The sequence below is a fragment of the Nuphar pumila genome, chromosome 1, assembly GCF_984573655.1.
Source record: "Nuphar pumila chromosome 1, dmNupPumi1.hap1.1, whole genome shotgun sequence".
In the NCBI taxonomy this organism is placed as follows: Eukaryota; Viridiplantae; Streptophyta; class Magnoliopsida; order Nymphaeales; family Nymphaeaceae; genus Nuphar; species Nuphar pumila.
Genome location: NC_143249.1, coordinates 11,133,445 through 11,156,139, shown reverse-complemented (window position 1 = coordinate 11,156,139; position 22,695 = coordinate 11,133,445). Strand labels below are relative to the sequence as shown.

Here is a 22,695-nt window from a genome sequence, read left to right as displayed (position 1 = left end):
GACCCCTTTTGTAACTAAATTGATGTATATCTTCGGTCTCATTTTGTAAATCAAGTGTGGAATAAAATGTTTCTTTTTGTTGTTCATCCTGTAACCCACTCAAATTGTCCAACTGATTTTCCTTATATTTTTTTTTGCTTGTATAACGTTTTCATAAAACTAAAAATTCCTCTAAAAATCTAAGGATTTTACAAGTTGGGATTTTGGGCGTTACAGATCTTTCATGGGCAAACAATTGTACTATGTGGATTCAATCTCGTGTATACGACAATGACTCTATTATCGCAGCTCTTCAAAAAATTTATTTTATAGTCATTTCTGATGGCATGATCTTTCAAAAACTGACGACAATGTTGTAGATCATTAAACCTTTTGTCGATAACAATTTTTCGATCGTTTGAGTTTGTTGTTAGCCACTGAAATTGTTCACTATCATTAAGTGGTTTGTTACACAATTGCTCATATAAATAAAATGTCTCCACTTTAATGATTTTCAATTGTTTTTCTTTGTATAAAAATCTATTGAACGAGGACCTATTCAACATCTCATTAGTGTAAAAACATAAAACAAATTTTATGTCAACAAATATTCATATAACTTTTACAATATACCAAGGCTTCAACTTCTTAAATGTCATTTGTGCATCGCTTTCATTCACTTTTATTTGTCTCATGTCATCCTTGTCTTTGTCCTCTCTTGTAACGACCCCAACTCATATCCATTGAAAAGGCGGATTTTTTTTTAGTTGCAGAAATCTTCCCAGAGACCTGGGGTCCTTACAGTTCCAATTTCAGCTGGATAACCACAAACGAACTTACATTTATCATTCATAACCAAACAAACCAAACTCTTTATTAATGAATCAATAAGAGTCTCATACTCAAGTCAAGAGTGAAGTAACAACTGCAGGAAATAACAAGAACTAAAAGAAACAAAAAGTAGAGTCACTCTATCCATAAGTGAAGCAGTCTGAAGCAAGTGTAACCCTCGTATACTCTTAGAAATTAGTCGACTTCACTGATTACCTGCGGCTGCAAAAAATCATAGAAGTAGGGTGTCAGAACCGAAATCCTGAGTACAAGTACTTCTAATTAAACAAGTGAGCATAACGAATACAAATAAGATTTCATGCAATCATTTTGAGGAAAACAATTATGATAATTTCATAATATAATTAAGCATTCATGCAATAGGGGACAATTTCTAAGCATGAAGGAACATTTAAGCACTAGCAGGGATCACAATTTAAGTAAGCAAGACATTTAACATGCATTAAAATCTAAGCATTATGCATCCACCAACATATAATAATTAAGCAAAAAGGTAAAATATGCATGTTCTAATATATAGCAGGAATATGCATGATTTATGTACAATGCATGAACATTTCATTATCTTTCATTAAAGTTTTCATTTCCATATGCATGCCCTATTAAATACATACAATTTAAGTTCCTCTTTTTAATTACTGTTGCTCGCGGATACACCAAACGAGTAAAATCTTTGAGGTCAAGTTAGGTTCTTAGGGTAGCTTAACACACAATTTGTATTTTATACTGAGTTCCAAACTTAGCCCTCGACCGATATCAAGAAACAACACCATCCGTCGGAACATTAGAAAACAACATTTAGTGTCGGGAACACTTAGAACATCAGCATCTACAAGTGTCATTTTTCTTGGTATACTAAAACAATAGTTGTGTCTACACACCACCCCCAGGCAAAGTGACAGACTTTCCCTAAAACCGTGGCCAGGAGAAGAACCTCAATATCGGGTTCAGGGACAACAACAACGCACACAGAGTTTTTGTATCCTCACGGTTTCCCCAAAACGGCAATATCCAAGATTCTCACACTAAAGAATGGACATCAAGGAAACATAAATTACACTGTTCTTTACTTTCTTTTTATCTTGTTATTAATTCATCTCTTTTACATTTGCAAATCAATATGCAAAAATTAATAATATAAGTTTGCAAATCAACATGCAACCATAAGCTCACAAATCGGCATGTGCAGCTCTTCACGGTCTACCACCCATGACAACAATAGAACAACGTAATTAAAACCATAATATAAATGTGATTTTTTTGCGATGCATTTAAATAATTAAAGAAAGAGCAACCAAAGCTCAAGGCTCTCCAAGCCTGTGATGATTAATTTAGACCATCGATGCATCATACGCAAAAACCATAACAACTTGCAATCATGCTTCCAAATGCATATTTATATATGTCAATTTAACCATGTGCATGATATGTCACATTCATATGCATGTGTTCATCATTCATGTGCATGTGCCTTTACAAAATCATTCCACATACATGCATTCACTCATGAATCATCTCAATTGGGACAAGTGAACAACTCATGCATTTATGTATATGCGAAACACACATCACTGCATGTATGCATATGCATTTGAAACAAACTTCATATAGTATGATGCTTAAGCATGTCACATCAAGTCAAAGCATATAAATAATTCCAAATCTTGACATGTCTCGAGAACCAAAATACATGCACACCACACATTTTAGAAAGTTATATACACATTCAGAAATGCAAACATGTATCATGTGTATGCCACAAAAATATTCATAAGCATGTCTTTGTTTAATTCGGATGCATACTCAAGTCAAATGCATACTTTTGTTCATGAACCAGTTCCAATTAAAATATGTGAACATGCACACCATGAGGTACGTGCCAAAATACATTAATTCCATGTATGCACATGCATATACAAGCAACCTTGCACTAATGTCTTAATCAAGCATAACATGTCGATTCTAAGCATAAGAGAAACATCATTTTTTCCTTGATTTACCTCTAGCAAAACATGCATACAAGTATATAAGCATGCGAGTGCAATAACAATAAACTTTCATGATCCATGTTTTCAATACATGCACATGTTCATACATTCATATGCGTAGAAAGAAAAACTAAATCTTTAACACATGTAAACCAGGGAATAACATGAACACTTTTCATATGAGAATCTGCATATAGCCATATGCAATTTGCTGAGTCAATGAACTTGAAAACAATTTTCCAAACCTAATCATCACCTAAGCATTGATCTTAATTGTGCCTAAAAAAATCAATTTTATAAGCATCGATCAAGTCGTTCAAACTATGTCCAGCATGAACCAATTCAAGAACAGAAAACGCAGATTAAGGTATATATATACAAGCATAAATCTTGATCATAACAAACAAAAATAAATCTCGATCATAACCCAATATGAGTCCATTTTTGTATAAAAACCCCATACACAATTTTTTTATGTGTAAAGAACCGAAAACACCCATATAAAAGAGGATCTATGGATCCTCATCCATGTAATTTAGATTGAACACATAGAATCACTCTTTAACCATGGATTTGCACTAAATATTGCATGAAAATCGAATCAGTATTCAATTTCTCACATGATTCAAAAGAAAGAACCTGTACCTCAGAATCGACGCTTGGGAACAGCTCAGGAATGCCGATGGCGAGGAACGGCTCAAGCGGGGGTCGTCGGCCGAACACTTCAAAAAATACGCAGTTTTCATTTCATTATAACACATATCTACTTTTGTGTATGCACAATAGTGTGTGTAGCAAAAGTATGAGTACAAATTTTGTTCATATTACTTAATCTCAATACCAAGCAAATCATAGGCCCACATATTATGAAATTTTACTGTCATATGGTTTTCCCACAAACTTTACTTATACCAGAATTTTAACAAAATCTCCAAATGGGCCAGGACATGATCACAAACTAGCAATCGCAACCCGCACAAAACCAAATAGCAGTAACAAGTTCCAATGATGTATGTTGGTGCACGCACACGCTACCTATGGTTGATCAGTCTCACAAAGATGGTGCATAACTGAGAAACTAAATAAATAAACAAAGAGTCTGAACAAGAACTTTAACTTACAATCTTGATATTACCCAAACCACTAAATAACCCTAGAATTGGGTGACAAAAAGAGAAAGAACCATCACAAAAGAAAACAATCTCCTTATTCGTATGTCGTTGGACCCCACTGCATATCTGAGGAGTCCTATAACCTAAAAATAGGTAAATCGAGGGATGTCAGGCCGATATCCCAATTTCCTTTCATGCCAAAACCAAAGTTTCTGTGTATATATGTGCAAAACCTTATTCACGCAGGTTAAACCCATATAAATGGGCTAAGCAATGCTACTAGCATACTTGAGACCTATGCACTGCAAAAAACCCTCGTAACCTGAAACCAAAACCCCTCTTTTTTTTTATTCTTGGCAGTCAAAATCTAAAAGCTCCTGAAATCTGAGCCCCATAGCCTGTAAATATTTTGAATCACCCTCCTTCTGAAATTCTAAAATCCCTCAAATTAGAGATTTGGGGTTTTCGGTAACATAAGCCCCAAAGTACCCCTTACTATTCAAATTAGGGCTTCCCACATCGACTGCTCGAACACACTCAATATCCAAACAAGTAAAAATAGCAGTAAGACCTACCTTTCCGAGCTTTTTCGACATCCTGGAGGATGTTGCTACCGAGAGAGGGTGGTTCACCGGCTCTGGTTGCTCCTACCGCCGTGAAGGGCCCGATCGAGAGACGATGGTCGGTCAGCCCTGTTGTTTCTATTGCCGCGACACCGATCGAGAGGGAGAGAGAGAGAGAGAGAGAGAGAGAGAGAGAGAGAGAGAGAGAGAGCGCAGAAGGAAAAGTGATGTAGAGCATCCAGAGACAGAAGCTGATTTGGATCCCAATCCAAATCTCCAGACCCGTTCCGGACATCACTACCCAAGGTGATCCACATGCTTGCAGGACATCCGTAGTCCTTGTTGATCTCCTAGTTAGCCGATGCTCGTTGTGCTCATTTTTATTGTCTTGATTCCATGGTGGAATCGTATTTTGGACTTTGTTTCAACAATTGTCGTGTCATGTAATCTTTTTTTTTTAGTTTTAGGAGCCAGATTCTACGAATTCGGATAGTTCTGGTACCCTGTAGGATCTTTTTGTGGTAGTAGAGGGTGTATGGGGTCAAATGGTAGTTTTTATTTTTTCGCAAATTCGCTTCTCTAATGTATTTTGGTGCATGATCTATTTCGTTGCTCGATCCGAATCTGAATCGAGATCCGTATTCAATGAGGGATCCTAGTTGGTGCCACATAGGTGTGGTCCATCTTGGACCTCATTCAAATTAATTTGACCAGCCCAAAGTCAAAAAAGTAATTGTTGGAGATTTATTAGCCCTTGGCAAAAATGAGGCCCATGCAAGCTCATTTTTTGCGCAAGGCTTGGGAAGGCCCATTGCCTCTTTAATGTGGCCCTTCCCAAGCACCAAGGCCTTTAATTAGGGGAGGTCGACCAAGGGGTTGGAGTCTTTTTCTTCATTTTGAAAAATCGTGAGTTTTGGTGGCTGAAATTTTTCTTAAGTGTGGATATTTGGTGGAAGGTTGCTTGGAGAAGAAGGTGAAATCATGTATCACCTTGTGAGTGTGGAGAGTGAGCTTTTGAGAAGTCATTCTTGTGGTGGATGTGATAACTTGTTCGTGGTGGCTGAAATTCATTCATACGGTTCGTGGTTCATTTGTGTCATCGGTTGCTTCCCAACGACGGCCATTATCATTTCCAATCTGGATATTATCCTTGGTTTCTTTGTTCCAGTCCTTTGCTACTTTTATTCGCATTTGTTTTGTGATTGTTCTTGATTTATCGTTGTTAAGTTGTATTGGATCATTAAAGAGTTGCGAATGCATGATAGAAGTGTTTTTATGTTATGGATTCTCTATTTTGATCTTGAGTTTTCTTGAAATATTGATGTGTGTGAATGAAACTCGGATCTTGTCAAAAGACCAAACGTTGTTACGAGATAACAGAGGTGTCTCTGATAAAACTGCCGTGTGGGGCTCATTTTTGAACGGATTTTTGCGTTCTTTAGCTTTCTAGAAAGCTAAGACAATTTACTAGAACTTTGTAGTTGAATATTTTTCGAGATTCATTCATTTGAGCCTCTGAATCTGACTGTCAAAATGTTAGACTGACAGAAGTCCACTATCATTTTTCTGTTACAGAACCACAGTAGTTGTGTTCGGTATTCTCTCGTTATTGGAAGATTCCCTGCATGAAATTTGTTTTTTTTTTATTCTGTGAAAAGTTAAGATCTAAACCTACATCTTTTATGGTTGAAGATTTCATTGAATGATTGTCTTTGTTCTCTGAAAATATCATTTTCTGCTAGTTGTTTCGCTTGGAGATTTTGTTTCATGCTCGTTAGATATTATCATTTTATAACTTCAAAAATTTATAGCAGATTGTAGGAATATCAAAAAATTATGATCTTTAGTGTTCTGAAAATGTCTAGATCTGACCTTTATTTTGTCAGTTGTGAGTTTTTGCAAACTTCAATGTTTGAGGGGTCAAAAATCCCTTCGAACAGTCTGTTTGTAGAATCTGATAGTCTGTGTTGGACTTGTTTGGCAGTCCCGGTTCTGAGTTCGTGGAACGGACATTCCTTCTTCGAATCCGGTGTTTCTGGATTCGTTGAAAAGTTGTGTGAGTCACGCACAACTTTCATTTGGATCATTTCTGTCGAAGTACAATGCTTGGGTCCCGAAAACCCGTCTCTTAGGGTTCCGTTCAGGCTCTGTATCGTATAAGCTTCTGCGTGCGTTTGGATCTGTTTGGATCCTGGATCGGTGTGTACCGAGTCCACATTGTACCATTGCATAAAAAAGGGGTGTGGGAGGAGATGGGGTTCGGGAGAACCCCCTATATAGGAGGCTGCCCGAAAAGGGAGGATATTTCCTCCCCCTCCGGGTGGTTGTGCATACCTCCCCTCCCTTTTTACGATTTTGCAAGTGTTAGGGTTCTGAACCCTAACACGCCCCTTTTATCGGGCAGCCCCTTATCGAGCTTCTTTCCTTCTTTTTTTATAACACTTATCAGTAAGGGGGCGCGGCCCAGGTTCGGGTCCCAGCTGTAGCGTGGATCCATGGTTTGCTTGAAATGCAGATCCATAGGTTGGATCCTACTGTGGATTCCTGCACTACCTTATATTTTTATATTCGTTTTTTTTATAATGACATTATCCACTTTATGGGTCCTGGATCCGAGATTTGGATCCCAGGCCCAAATCAAACATATCAAATTAATAAATAATAACAAAAAATTTGTGGTTATTACATCTCTCTTTAGCATGATATAGTCATTATCATTGATAGCATTTGATTCTTCACTAATTGACTATTCGGTTGCACATAGTAAATTAAGATTCATCATATCTATCGCTTTTAACCCATTCATGCATTTAACATTCCTGCATTTTCAACATTCAAGACTAAATATATATGCAAAAATACAATAATTGTACATGTATCTCATGCATTAATTAAACTTATACCTAGCTTTATCACTAACACTGGCTTGCGGACATGGTTCTCCATCCTCTGCAATGATCCTTTGATTGTGCACAACATCAATTGTTTGTTCTTCATTGCATGCACATCGAAGATCAATGTTTTCAAAGGATTGGGCTCGATCGATGGTGCCTGAGATAGATGTACGTTCTCTGAAGGATCTTCATTATTCCATTCATTAACTGCTTCTTGTTCAACTCCCAAAGCAATAACATTTTTTAAAATTTTGTGAGAAATTACGTAAACGTCGCCACTAAATAACATTGATTCTACGTCATCGTCATTCAAAACATCTATCCATAAATGTTGGCCATCTAATTTGGAATCTCTCTTATACCAAAGACTAATTGACTCTTCCACATATCTTGTTCTAATAGACATCAAGGCTATAAATTCTTTATAACTATTGTTTTTAGAGATCAGTATAGATCTTCAAGTAGGGTGATCATTGTTACAATATTATATTTTAACCCTTTTAGAGGTCATCATTATGTGCCTATGACAATCACATAACATATATAATTTATCTTTAGAAACTATCAGTTGAGAAAAAGACATCCATATATATATATATATATATATATGAAAAACCCTAAACAATAAACATAAAGAAACTCACAAAAAAGATCAACAACAACCAAACACAAATAAATATATACATATAAACATCCACAACATGTGATCGTTAAATGATGTTTCAAAAAAATTGGTTTAGCAATTAAATATGTGCTTACCGAAAAAAACATTGTCAAAGATTCTGAAATACTTGAGGATGAAGTCCTGCCAGAATAGTTGTCGAAAAAGTCACTGTCGGGAAGCAGGATGATGACCATTGGTTGGAGACCACAAATAATCGTAAAAAATTTGGATTGCAGAGTTTTATTTTTTATACTCACGAAGTTAGCACATAAATTATTTGCAAACTTTGTGAAGTATGTGCGAGTTGTTTGCAATTTTTCGAAGATTGAGAGTAAAACAAGGTTCGCATAAAATTATTTGCGAACTTCGTGACATATGTGCGATGTTCCAACATTCGAGATTAATAGAAAGTTTGCACATAAATTTTATATGACCTTCGTGATGTTCGTAACTTAAAACGTGTGGATCTCCTTTTAAGTGTTTGTTTCTCTTACCCGATGAGCAAAGCGATATATCACACAAACTTTGCCAATTCCGCATATGCGAGGGTTAAAAAGGTTATAGTGAAGTTGGGTATTTGTGATTTTGGACATATGAAGAATAGCGAAAATTATAAGGCATTTGTGGAAACAAGTCATTTTTCGTGCATTACGGTCATTTTCCGAATAAGTAATGTGGCATCAAGTTCCTGTATGACATAGTGGACACTCAATATTGGTATTGTAATATTAATTTTCGTAACCTATGCTTTAGCTTGTTTTCAAGTATGTATTCTTCTTCTATAAGCTTAATCTGGCTGTTTAATTCCTACTTTATCTCTTTTACTCCTGCAAGTAAGACTAACAGGATTTACAATTACCCATGCCAAAAACATGACTACATGCAAGACCTAAAACGTTCTGCATTTTGTTAGTGTTTCAATCGTAATGGCTAACCGTGGTTGTATTTTATAACTCAGGTGTCAAGCAATTTGGTTTCACTCATCCCCTATGTCATCCTTATCGTAATATATACACCCTCTGGGATCTCATTGATGGAAGTTGCGTTGATCAAATATGAGAAACCGACTCTTGGATTGTGTTTTTTGACAATTTCTTTAAATAAAAGATTCTTACATTTTTACAGCCATTGAAATTTGAATCATCAGAAAATCCTGAACACAGGTTGGATTTTGACAATTCAAATGCTGATATTCACTTAATGGACCATGTAGATCACATGTATGGGTCAGATTTGATTAAAACAACTTGCAACAATAGGATCCCAAGATAGGGTATGACGATAGGGTTGACATAGGGGATGAGTGGAATCGAATTGGGTATTGAGTTCAAGGTTGATCTGATTAAGATCTTGGTCAAGGCGATCAAGGTGGCCCTGTCCAGATGGTGGACCCATATGATGTTATGACCATGCCTAAATAAGATAATGTGGGCTTATCATAAATCAAGATCTTTAATTTTAATTCTCTGAACTGAATTCAATTGATATCAAACATGGCAGTAAGGTGTTCGTTACATTTTGACCGCAAACTAGCTCCAAATCTGCATTTTGTCAATTCTCACAGAAAAACCATGGTACAAAAGTATCGTTTTGTTAAACAAAAAACAAAAGAACAATTCTATTCTATTCTATTAAAAACTTGGGGGATCAAACAGGTCCCTCCAGCTAAAAGCAAGCAAGTTTCCATAAGAGCGTATTATTAAAATCAAAGCATTTTCATACCCTAATAGAAGGGTGGAGGTGGTCCTGGTGGTCCATAAAACGGCGGACAGCATCCACCACAGCATGCCTCAAAAATCCAACAACAGCACAATATTTGTAGCCTGAAGAAAGCAAGAACTCCAAAAGCTTGATCCAATCATTCTACGAAAATAAATAATAATAATAATAATAACAATAATAATAATAAGAAGAATAGTAGTAGTAGTAGTAACAATAATAAAGAGGGCTATGATGATGTTAGACCTTGCAGCAGGGCTCAACACAAAAAGAGACTTTTTCTGTTTAGCTTCATTGATGCATAGCTACATCAACGGTTAGAAACTAAACTTTGATAAAATCTGCTCAATATTGGATCTCTAGCACATTCTTAACAATAGAGTACTTACATCTGCTGAAAACACCCGCCGAAGCCAGAGGGCCCGAAGTAACCCAGGATTGGTGGTGGAGGTCCTCCCCATGGACCAAAAGGATCTTGTGGAAATGGTGGTCCGAAGCCAGGTGACCCAAAGCCAGGTCCAGGAGGTCCAAAACCAGGCCAAGCTCCTCCAGGAGGTCCAAATCCAGGCCAAGCACCTCCAGGAGGTCCAAATCCAGGCCCAGGCCCGCCAGGTCCGAATCCAGGCCCAGGCCCAGGCCCACCAGGTCCAAATCCAGGCCCAGGGCCGCCAGGTCCCATGGTGCTAATGCAGAGATCTCTTTCTTCCCTGTAATCTCTGAAATATGATAAATGTACTCTTAGGCTCACCAGTTGGAGAAGATGGGGGTATCTAAATTGTGGATTGTATGAAGCTACCATTCTTCCTTTGACCAGCTGGTTTAGGTTGAGGTCTCGTGTTTGGTGATTTCAAACACTAATTATAAGTTAATTCATAATTCAACCTAAAAGTCAAGTTCTCATCGTGCCATTCTGCCACTTGTACAAATTGGGAGATCAACTTAAGTGCCTGGGTATGTGACAGCCAATCACATGACAGCATTCCATGTGGGGCTTGCAATCTGTAGTTGTCGGCCCCATGCAATGCTATCATGTGATTGGCTAGTGTCACATAGCGGGTCACTTGGCAGCTTAGATCTCAAGTCATTTGGAGGTTGCAAAGGGGTGGACATTTGAGGGAGCGAAAACTTTGATATCTTTGCAATTGGCAGCCGTGGCAATGGCGGAAAAGGTACATAAGGCGGCGGCAGTGGTGGTGGTAATGCAGGAGGTAATATGAGCACTGCCGGTGGTGGTGATAGAGGAAACTGTGGTGGTGGGTGTGGGCGTGGAGAAGGGAAAGGAAGAAAGGGGATTGAGAAAGGAGGGTGGGGAAGGGCCACAGCCCACAAGTCCCAAACAGGTACTGGAAAAGTGGGCCACGTGTTTGTCCTCTGTTTCGTCGGATCCTTGGTTGTCTACTTTGGCCATCAACACCGCAGCACTCCAGCAGCAAAAACACAATAATCAGTTGGAAGAAGAAAGTACCAAAGCTGATCCCCTTGTTCGTCCCCCTTCCCCCCCCCCATCTCCATGGCAATGCACTTCACTCTTGGCCACTAGCTTCTCAAATAGATGTGCATGCATGCGGATATTATGACGGTGGATTTCCTTTTACCTATGTGGGCAGTTTACTTTTAGTGATTCAGTTGGGATTTAATGGTAATCCCTTGTTAAACGTGCCTCGATGACTCAAGTCGATGCATTTATTTCAGAGTTCCGAGGGGACCTGTTTTTATTATCAATGAAATTATTCCATGGAATAATTGCTCACACATACAGAGGATGGTAAGCTTGAGTTCAGGCGTTTCTTTTCCAGTTTCTGTTTGGAAACTGGTAGCCAGAGGGAGTACATGCATTTGCAAAAGTGGTAGAAGTTACATCTGGGATGTGGTAGTTACCAAAGGAGAGACGGCCACACTTCCTCCCCCAAATGCATTAACTCGTCTTAGCTACCAATTTCCAAATATCCACCACCAAAGTAGTTTGCCATGCTTCTACAGTGTATAAACTCCCATCTGAGCTACCAGTTCCCAAACAGTTATAATAGAAAATGATAAAGTCATGGGGATGTTGTGTAAAACCCGAAATTTTTTGTTACAAAATATTTTAAAATATGCAAATTGGGCCTAGATCCACATTTCGGATCTAGGACTCATAAAGGGGTAATTAGGAATACATAATATCAAACATGATTTAATAACATTAATAATAATAAATAGATAAAATTTTAATTATAAAATTTATTTATTTTTATTAATCCGAGGATCCACAGTTGGATCCATTTGGATCCAACTTGTGGATCCATATTGGTTGGGGTCGGGTCTCGGGTCCGGGCCCGAGCCGCGCCCTGTAGCAGCCCTTTTAAAAGAAAGGGGCAACCCGATAAGGGTTGCCCGATAGTTCAGGAGCCGAAAACAGAAAGGGGGAGGGGGGGGTTACGCAGAGTGTAACCGACCCCACACCCCTCGGCAAGAAAGGGGGGCTTGGGGCCGATAAAGGGGGAGTGGAGAGGGGGTTCCTGCCCTCTTCACTCAGTCCCTCTCTCTCTCTCTGTTAGTGTGCGCACGCCGGAAGGAGGGTCTTGTCGCCGGCGAGCTTTGGCCACCAACAACCACTGAGGGCCGCGGCAAACAGTAGCCACACTCCCTGTCACGGCAGCAGGGAAGGGCGACTCCAGCCAGCTCGATACTTCCGCCACGGCAGCCTTCGATCGTCGGAAAACTAGCGAAAATAGGTACGGTGCTTCTAACGAATTCGGGTGAGGGATCGAACAGGGGTTCGATTCCATGTGGGGGTTTGAGGGTAGGATTTGGGGTTTATGTCAACCCTAAACTTAAAACCCCAAATCTATGATTTGCGGGTTTCGGATTTTTCCTTATGAGTGGTTCGAACACGTGTGTGTGTGTGTGGGGGGGGGGTGTTACCGTGAATAGCAAAACAAAAATTTTGTTATTTCGGTTGTATGGTTGTTGGAAATCCACCGTGAGGGGAGGATCTGGGGTTTAAGTGCTTGGGGAGCCCCAAACCGTGAACCTTTGGTAGTAAGGTGTTTGTGCTTTTACATAAATATCGATTTCAAGTATGCCTTTTGTTGTTGTTCGAAATTCCTTTTTTTGGGATTTTCGATTATAATGTAGGATCTGTTGGGATTTCTATGTAACTTTTATTTTCAGCATGTTGTTATGCTAAAATCTCTATCTCTTGGAAAATTTTGTATCCAAAGGTTTCTCTGTTAGGCTATTGAAAAAAAAAGGGGAATCTTGGCCATGCCCAAGGCTGGTGCAAGACAGTATGAACGACACATTCCTTGTTGCTTAGTATATGATTCACATTTTGTTTTCATTTTATAACACCAAGGGGCTTTAATATGTATATACTGAATATAGGTTTAATATGAAAAACATTGAATCTGCACATTTGAACTTTGTATTATCTGTTTATGCAATTACTCAATAGGTTATAAACTCTTAATGCAAAGGTATGACCATCTGTGACCTAATCATGTATAGTGTTAGGTTCAAAAATTGAGTAATCATTAGAAGTATATTTGCTAAGATAAATATCGGTTAGTGTTAATTGCCTACACTATTATGTTATGAACAATTTGTGTTAATTGAATAGTCTTTTAATGTTAACAGCATGCCTCTATACAATTTGTGTCAACTGACCAGTTAATAGAATTGTATACCCTGTGACATTCTGATTATCATACCCCATTTTCTAGCATGCCATGTTATCCTCTGCAGTTGAACTGTATTGCAACAGTATGGCCTGCTTTCGCCATACTGATTTTTATCGCACCATTATGAATTTCTTTCACAGCTCTGATTTTCTTGAAACAGTAGGAATTGACTTCACTTGATTAAAATAACATTGACTATTGGATTTTGTATTAGGTTACACCAGATCATTTACTTTTCCCTACTTATGAATATTTGACATAGCTCTCTTGAATGTCTTATACTATTAATATGATTTCAAAGTTTGTTTGGTGGAGGTGCATACATGATGTGAATGCGTGCAGCCCTGACATATAAATTTCTAGATCCGGTTTATGTGCTTGTGTGTGGGTGATAACTCATGCAATTAATGGAAGGTTTCATGTATCTACATTATGGGACATGTTTAATTATCATGCATGTATGATTTGGTTTCAAATGCATGTGCATATATGGGATCGAAGTCTATTGGCATGTATAATCATGCATAAATATTCCCATATACTTATGAAACTATGGATGAATGCATGTGTGTTAAGCGATTACATGAAAGCACTTACACAGGAATGGTTACACATGCATATGACTGCGAAAGCTCATGCACATTGTTAAAATGGTATGAATGAATGTGCATGTGGAATTATGTTGGTATGATTGCATACATTGCAAGTTGTTATGATTTTTGCATACGATGCATCGATGGCCTAAATGGACCATCATCGGCCTGGAGAGCCATGGGTTTGGTTTTATTTTACTTATGCTTTTAATTGCATCACTTGAACCACATAAGATGGTTTGGCACATTACTACATTGTTCTAGTGGTTTATACGGGCTGGAGTCCCGAATGGGTCCCCGCAAGGGAGGACGCGGGTTTTCACTTTACTTTTGCATATGGTGTTGCAAACTTAAAGAATTAACTTTAATAAAAAATATAATGAATAAGAACAGTGTAATATACATTCTGGGATATCTCATCTGGAGTATGAGAATCTTAGATATCCGATCTTGGGGAGACTGTGAGGATACAAAAACTATGTGTGTTGTAATTTTGTCCCCTGAACCCGATATTGAGGTTCTTTCTCCTGGCCACGGTTTTAGGGAGAGTCTGTCGCTTTACCCGGGAGTGGTGTGTTTGACACAACTGTTGTTATGGTACCAAGGAAGTGACACATGTGGGCGTGGGGTGTCCCTTGTGTCCTCAACATTAGATGTAAAGGTCTAATATTACGAAGGTGATTCGGTCGAGGGCTAAGTTGGAACCCACTAATAAAATACAAATTGTGTGTTAAGCTACCCTGGGAACCTACTTGACCTCGGGGATTGTACCCGTTTGGTGTATCCGCGGGCAACGATAATTAAAAAGAGGAACTTAATGTTGTGTGCATTTAATAGGGCATGCATATGGAAAGATGAAACTTAAATGAAAGATAACAGAAGAAATCATGCATTGCACATAATCATGCATTTTTTCTGTTATGCATTAGATCATGCATGTTTGAATCATCCTCTATATCATGACATGATTTGGTGGTAGCATAGTATTTATTGAAATCATGCTGCAAGGTTTAATTATTTAGTTCTTGATATATGGTACTGCTTTACTGTTCTTGACTGGTGAGCATATGTAAATGTTGGTAGGTATGGATATTTGAATGTTGTAAATTTTATATCTGCACTCATTCAAATCATTGCATGAAATCTTATCCATGTTTTTTGTCTCACCTGGTTTCTTTAGAAGTAGTTGTGCTCAGAATTTTAGTTCTGACACCCTACTTTGTTGGTTTTTCACACGACATGGTGAACAGTGAGGTTGAACTGGCTACTGGGGATGAATAAGAGTCATACTTGAGCTTGTCAGCTTCAGCAGGGGATATAGTGGCTCTATTTTTGCTTCTTTTAGTTCTTTTTACTTTCTGCAGTTGTTACTTCACTTTTGAGTTGTGTATGAGACTCTTATTGATTCATTAATAAAAGAGTTTTAGTTGGTTGTTATGGATGATGATTGCAACTTCGTTTGTGGTGGTTGGTCTATCCAATGGAAATTGGAACTGTGAGGACCCCGGATCTCTCGGAAGGTTTCTGCACTGTTTTAAAGAAAAAAAAATCTGATTTTTCAAAGGTATGAGTTGGGGTCGTTACATGTTGCCCTTGCCAGAATCTTAATGCTGCAGAATTTAATTTCCACGAGGGGAAGTTTGAGGTGCAAGTTTGTTTTGGTCATAGTTGGGATGAGTAATCACAGCTGACAATTCAAAAGTTGTGATTGTTGGTCACAAGGGTAACCAACTTTCACAGGATTCGAGGGAGAAGCATTCTAAAGTGAATCATAATCACAACTTGTAGCTTCTCCTGTTTCACTAAACCTGAGAAAGTGATGTGATTGTGATTTTTAAGCACAAGAAGCTGATGAAATCCAAAAATCACAATGTGCTGCAACTTGCAAGCATGCCCAAAGTGTTGAGAAAGCGTTGGATATCCCACCTAAACGAGCCAGGATCAGGTGCCATCACATGACACACTTTGAGTGTGCCTCTGCACCTGGCTGCCCTCCATATGCTTTTGGGCCCCACAACTGACAGACTGTCAGACAAAAATGGAGGGCACCAGGTGCAGCGACACACTCAAAGTGTGCCATGTGATGGCACCTGATCCTGGCTCCGCCGAAGCCTTGCTTCCATGGATGAAGGGGCACATATAGTGGCAGAAATGAAGCAACATGTTGTAGAATCTGAACACTTATTGCATCACAAGCTTAACCTAGATACATGGTTGTAGAATGCAGTTGGATTCTTAGTAGGTAAAGGAGGGTTGGATCTCGAGGCCACAGACCAACTTCAAGGGAGAATACAAGCTAGTTTTTACACAGTTTCTCATTCTTGAGGAACTTCCAAATGTGTTATGGGAGACATGATGGTGTTCATGTTGACTGTAATCTACTGTCTACAGCCAAAAGTACGACCCCCATGGGGCCTTCTTTTCAATCAAACCTGAGGATTTGCATCCTGAATTCTACCAGAAAAATCTAATGAAAAACCACCAAAAGATAAGAAACCTACGCCTATGAATTTCAGATGGAGCAACACCAACCTTCCTCTCCAACACCAAGGTATGACAAGAATGTTGGAATTGTGTCTCAAAATTCTGCATTTGCCGAGCTTATACTCTTGATCATGTTTGACTTGTCTTTGACCAAGCCACCTAGTAGGCTAAGCTTATGGTCGCGTTTGATTTGACTTTGACTTTCTAAACTAGATAATAGAGATATTAATTAGCGACTATGTCACAGAGACTCGGCAAAGCAGGTGCCGCACCTGCGTCGGCGTGACATGATGCGGGTGCAGCACCCGGTGTGGTCAACACGACCCTGGGTGTGGTCAATGCACCCAGGGTCATTTTTGTCCACATTTCATACATTAACCCCCCCCCCCCCCATGAAAAGGAGTGATTAGGGCAATTTTTTTTTGCCCAAATCACTCCTCTCCTCTCCCGCGCAGCCCTCTCCTCCAGATGCCCTGACGCCACCTCCGCAACTCCTCCTCTCCCTCGTCGCAAATACGTTCCTCTCGCTCTCTTCTTGTGTTGGCAGGGGAGGGACCGAGCCCCCCCTGCGCCCTCTCTTGCTCTTGTTGGGTCGGCAGGGAAGGGTCGAGCCCCCCTGTGCCCTCTCTTTCTCTTGTTGGGTCAGCAGGGGAGGGGCCCAGCCCCCCCTGCTCCCTTTGTTTTCGACAGGGGAGGGGTCGAGCCCCCCCTCTCGCTCTCTTGTTGGGTTGGCAGGGGAGGGGCTGAGCCCCCCCTGCTCCCTCTGTTTTCGACAGGACCCCCCCCCCCCCCTCTCGCTCTCTTGTTGGGTCTTCATAATATCGCATGCTAGCAAATACATCATTCTTTTCGTAATTCATCTCATGCACCATATGAGTTACATGCATGTGATCATGCGAGTGCAACAACAATATAAATTTCATTATTCACGTTTAGATTATATACACATGCATAAAAGCTAAACCTTTAACATATGTAAACCTAGAGACTGTTAAAATTTATGTACTCATATATATATATATATATATATATATATATGTGTGTGTGTGTGTGTGTGTGTGTGTGTGTGTGTGTGAAATACTCGATAAGGGTATTTTAGTCATTTTACATAGTTGTTTTAGAAACAACTATTTTCATTAAATAAGTTATTTTTTAATTTATTTTTTATTTTTTTTACATTTAACAGTTAACATTGTCATAATATCATTCATCATGCATGCAGTATATCAACCTAAATATCAAATTATCAATCAAATAAGTAAAGCAATTACATAAATCAACCTAAATATCAATCAAGTAAGTAAAGCATAAAAGAACTAAATTACATACCAAAGTATATCCTGATGAAGTAATGGATGTTAATAATTTTCTTCCTCATCATCAAATGCATCATTAGAAGGAATACTGGGCTCAGCTAAATCCATGTTTGTTATGTTGAAATCATGCTCTCCCTCGAAGTCACACTCTTCTAGGTTTACATCCCAAAATTTGGATGTTCCTTGTCTGCGTTACAAACCCAATTTGAAAATGTTAAATACAATACAAGTATACAAGAAATAATCAAATAACTAAGAGAGCAAATTAGTACTTGTATTCATCATTGCTTCGCGAAAATAATCGAAGATTTGAATGAACATATATTAAATCCCCTGCACACTTGCTGGTGAGTTTGTTTCTCTTCATGTTGTTGATTTGAGAATATGTGCTCCAATTTCTTTCACAACAAAATGAACTAGCAGGCTGCGATAGCAATCTTAATGCAAGACGTTGGAGAAGAGGTGTTTCTGATCAAAATGGTGACCACCATGTGATAGGATCTATATTATCTTCTTCTCTCGCGAATAATGTCGGTCCATATAATCTCGAAGATGAAAATTTTCCAAACTCTTATGTGATTTGATGTAGAAGATATGCTTCTGGAAAAAGTCTTGTCATACACATATTTCTATGTATTGATAGCTCTGAGTCTAAATTTGGAGGGACACGACCAATACCACCAGCCCGCCACTTATTTGCATAATATTTTGGATTAAGAGAATGTGTCATGCAATGCAAAGGAGTATTTCTCTTATCCCATCTTCTGACTAAAATTGAATGAATATGATTAAAAAAATCAGAATCATCCAATGTAGGATTTTTTTTCTTCATGCTTGAAAACTATAGCTTGTATTTTTTCAATCATATTATCCCACATTTCATAAACTCTGTGAAGCATGAGCTCATCCTTATCAACTTCTCTTAACATTTCCCAAATAGGTTGCGTAAATTGAAGAAAGTATACCACTATGTCCCAAAACTCATCATCAATAATGATTTTTTTAATTTCTTGAGTCTTGATATCAGCAACAGCACAATAGAATGTCCAATTTTCATCAGTCACCATGTTAATCAAAGCATTCTTCACTCTTTTAATCTTCTTCACCATCACAATGATGGACGCAAAATGTGTTTCAGCGACCTTCAATAATTTCAAGTCAGAATGTCTATTAAATATAGCATTAGCACGATGGTGGTTAACAACAAAATTCCTAATGCTTTTGACATTTCTTTCTAAATCTTCAATCCATGAACATAAAATATATGCTTGTGAATTTTCTTCTTCTTTGGGGTTGCAGATGCTCTTTAGGGCTAGATTTAAGTTGTGTGCTACACAGAGAGTCCAAAAAATATGAGGGTACTCACTCTCCAAACTCAACACTGCACTTTTACAAACTGTAGCGTTGTCTGTAATGATTTGTACAACTTTCTGATCACCCACTTCTTTTATCACTTCTATAAACAATCCCTTCAAATACTCTGCATTTTTATATTCCCTAGATGCATCAACTACTTTCAAGAATATTGGGTCACTAAGCGAACAAGCAATGAAATTGATTAATGGACGTCTTTGAATATCTGTCCATCATCGGACACAATAGAAACTCTATTTTGCTCCCATGAATATTTTTTAATCTCCAGCAACCTCTCCACATTTGCCCTCTCTTCTGCAAGAAGTGTGGTTCGTATTTTTTCTGAACTTGGAAGCACATAACCACTCAAATTACAATTTGCCAAGAATGTTATTAAATCCTTCCAATAAGGATTTCTAGCCGCATTGAATGGGAGTGAACTAGAATAAAAATACCACCCAACTTTTATATCCAATTCTTCTCTTCCATATGTATTGAATGATGCTTGTATCGTTCCTCTACCTCCTACGTTGACTTTTTTTTTTTTCAACATCTTCTTGATGGCTTGCAAATGACACACTAACTGCACAATAATCGGTCATTGCCTTTTTCTTCTCATATTCTTCTTGTATTTTCTTGTATTGTCTTCGCATTGCCTCATCAACTTTTCTGCAAGCTGAAATGCCATGTCTTGGTATCTTCAACAAATGAGTCTTCACTCTTGTGTAAGACCCAACAAAATCTCTTTCGCAGAACTTGCATCAAAATCTCTTGTTTCCACCACCTCCTTCTCCAGTTTTTGCAAGTTTATCTACATGTACCCATAGTGGCCCCACATCATCAATCCCACTGAAACTATCAGCAGAACTCACATGTTGGGATGAGGATGACGCAAGTCCTTTCCCTTTATCTGTCATTTTTATCCTAAAAACACACAAAAAAAATACATTCAAAATTTTAAATCAATTATACAAACTGGCATTATCTTAATATAAAATCACCAAGGAGGGGGGATCTGCCCCTCCCCTGCCAAAAACAAAGAGCAAGGACGGGGGCTCGACCCCCTCCCCTATCGAAAACAGAGGGAGCAGGGGGGGGGGGGTCCTCCCCTACCGAAAACAGAGGGAGCAGGGGGGGCTCAGCCCCTCTCCTGCCGACCCAATAAGAGAGCAAGAGGGGGGGGGCTCAGCCCCTCCCCTGCCGACCCAACAAGAGAGCGAGAGGGGGGGGCTCGGCCCCTCCCCTACCGAAATTAGAGGGAGCAGTGGGGGCTCAGCCCCTCCCCTGTCGACCCAACAAGAGAAAGAGAGGGTGCAGGGGGGGGGGCTCGGCCCCTCCCCTGCCGACCTAACAAGAGAAAGAGAGGGCGCAGGGGGGGGCTCGACCCCTCCCCTGCCGACACAAGCAGAGAGCGAGAGGGACGTACTTGCGACAAGGGAGAGGAGGAGCTTCGAAGGTGGCGTCGGGAGGAGAGGGTTGCGTGGGAGAGGAGAGGAAAGGAGTGATTTGGGCAAAAAAAATGCCCTAATCACTCCTTTTCATCGGGGTTTTTTTTTAATGTCTGAAATGTGGACGAAAATGACCCTGGGTGCGTTGACCGCACCCAAGACCACACCTGGTGCCGCACACACACCCGCGTCGATGCGGGTGCGGCACCTGCTTTGTCGAGTCCCTGTGACATAGGGAAGTATCTAGACAATTTTTGTCTAATGATGAAAAATACTCTAGTACATTTCTTGAAATTTTGAGCAATTAAATTCTTTGCCGGTTGATGGCACTCGTTTAAAGGGTCCTTCAGAGATGATATGTACATCGAGGGGAATGGGCTAAAGCCTATTAAAAGCAAATACTTGTGATGGAAACCCAACCACATGATATGGATCAAACCAAGTCTAGTGGTTCAATGGAAAGAACAAGTCACCAGAATAATTAGATGAGCACTTATATAAATATAAAGAGTATCTTTATCTTATTCATGATGTCAAGTGCTTAAAACATGTGATCTTTAGGATGAGTTTATATGAAACTCTTAATGAGATTCATATGCCTTATGGTTGAGGTATTTCAAACAGGTTTATCACCTTTGGCATAATCACCTATATCACTGTGAAGGTGGGGTCACCTTCAATAATACTTAGGCTTGTCTCTATAGACCCTTAATGTGCAACTTCATATGTGGTAGACACATATCACCTGAAGTGAATGTGTGTATTACGGGGTCTAAAATGTCCATTAGGTCCAGTCTTATAATAACAAAGTAACACTAAGTGAAGGTTCAAACCCAAAAGGTACTCTCATTTATACACAAAAACTTCATGAGTAACTTTACATTTTCTATAATTGTGATCCAAGCAAGGATTGTTGGAATTATGTCTCAAAATTATGCATTTATTGAGCTTATACTATTGATCTTATTTGACTTGTCTTTAACCATGCTACCTAGCTAGGCTAAGCTTATGGTTATACTGGATTTGACTTTGACTTTCTAAACTAGATGATAGAGGTATTGAATAGTGACCATTAGGCTCTTAAATGAGTTAATCGTTACCTGACCATTGACACTTAATTGAGATGGCCACTAACCACAAGCCATTAGACCATTATATATTTATTTGTGACCGTTGAACTTTTATTCGTAACTATTAGACATTTATTCATAACCATTAAAACATTTATTCACTTAAGCTTATATATACCTAGAATCCTTTGTGATTTGCATCTCTCATTCTCTTGTTTCCTCATCCCTTATATTTCCTATCTACAGCTACTCAAAGGTGATTATGTTGTGGTAGGTGGCCTCCATAGTGCAAGTTGGGGCCATGTTTAACGCGAGAAAGCGTAGCTTAGTTGTATCCTGGAAGTAAAGTTGCAATCAACCCTATTGTGCCAAGGACTTGATCCTAGAGGGGCAGTTGTTGCTTTAAAGAGAGTGTTCGTATGCATGCCTCCAAGCAAATTCCTTGTGAGATTGAGAATATGTTTCAGCATTTTTTTCTAACAAGGAATCAAGGGGAGGAAGGAGGAACAAACCGATCCAATCTCCAGCTACAACAAGATACTACTCTCTCTCGCTCTCTCTCTAATCTTGTCAAACGCCCCCTTCTCTCTTTTGTAATAGAAGCATTTATAGTGAGGAAAGTAATTCTTGGGTGTGAGCATTATTATGTTCTAAGTGTTGCATTTTTCTGTTGCAATTTTCTCTTTTGGGTGTCAGTAGAGGATTCGTCTGCATATCTCATTTCAATAAACAACAAAATTCAAAAGGAAAACTGTTTATCTCACAAGTTTCCAAAGAACAAGCATAGAGCAATTACATGCACAAATTCTCAGGTAGAAAAGAAAAAAACGTGTAGCTTACATTTTCCATATTTTACACAAAAGTCCAGACAGGCCCTCCTCATCCATATCATTTCTCAAAAAATACTACTTAGGAATCCCCTGCAATCCAAGAAATATATATCATTTTTTGGCATTCACAATCTAACTTTTATAGCAGAAGTATACTGAGAAAAATAG

General features: G+C 38.9%; 1 protein-coding gene and 1 long non-coding RNA gene across 3 annotated transcripts in view; both read right to left on the bottom strand.

Moving 5' to 3' along the window:
• Positions 1-831: 831 nt before the first annotated feature.
• On the bottom strand, positions 832-22,568 carry LOC149847965 (uncharacterized). 2 transcript variants are annotated; one of them, XR_016432698.1, is made up of 5 exons: positions 22,538-22,568; positions 10,161-10,487; positions 9,775-9,915; positions 3,465-3,541; positions 832-1,032 (listed from the first exon to the last, which is right to left on the bottom strand). It is a non-coding gene; the product is annotated as an uncharacterized LOC149847965 (long non-coding RNA). The 2 variants fall into 2 exon arrangements; XR_016432707.1 differs by lacking the exon at positions 3,465-3,541 and having other exon boundaries at positions 22,538-22,564.
• The window catches only part of LOC149847962 (adenylate kinase family protein), a 95,999-nt gene continuing 95,743 nt past the window's right edge, over positions 22,440-22,695 (bottom strand). Inside the window, exon 18 of the mRNA XM_090010526.1 lies at positions 22,440-22,617. Within this exon, the coding sequence (XP_089866652.1) occupies positions 22,593-22,617 (25 nt within the window). The 3' untranslated portion in view covers positions 22,440-22,592. The remainder of the gene's footprint in view (positions 22,618-22,695) is intronic.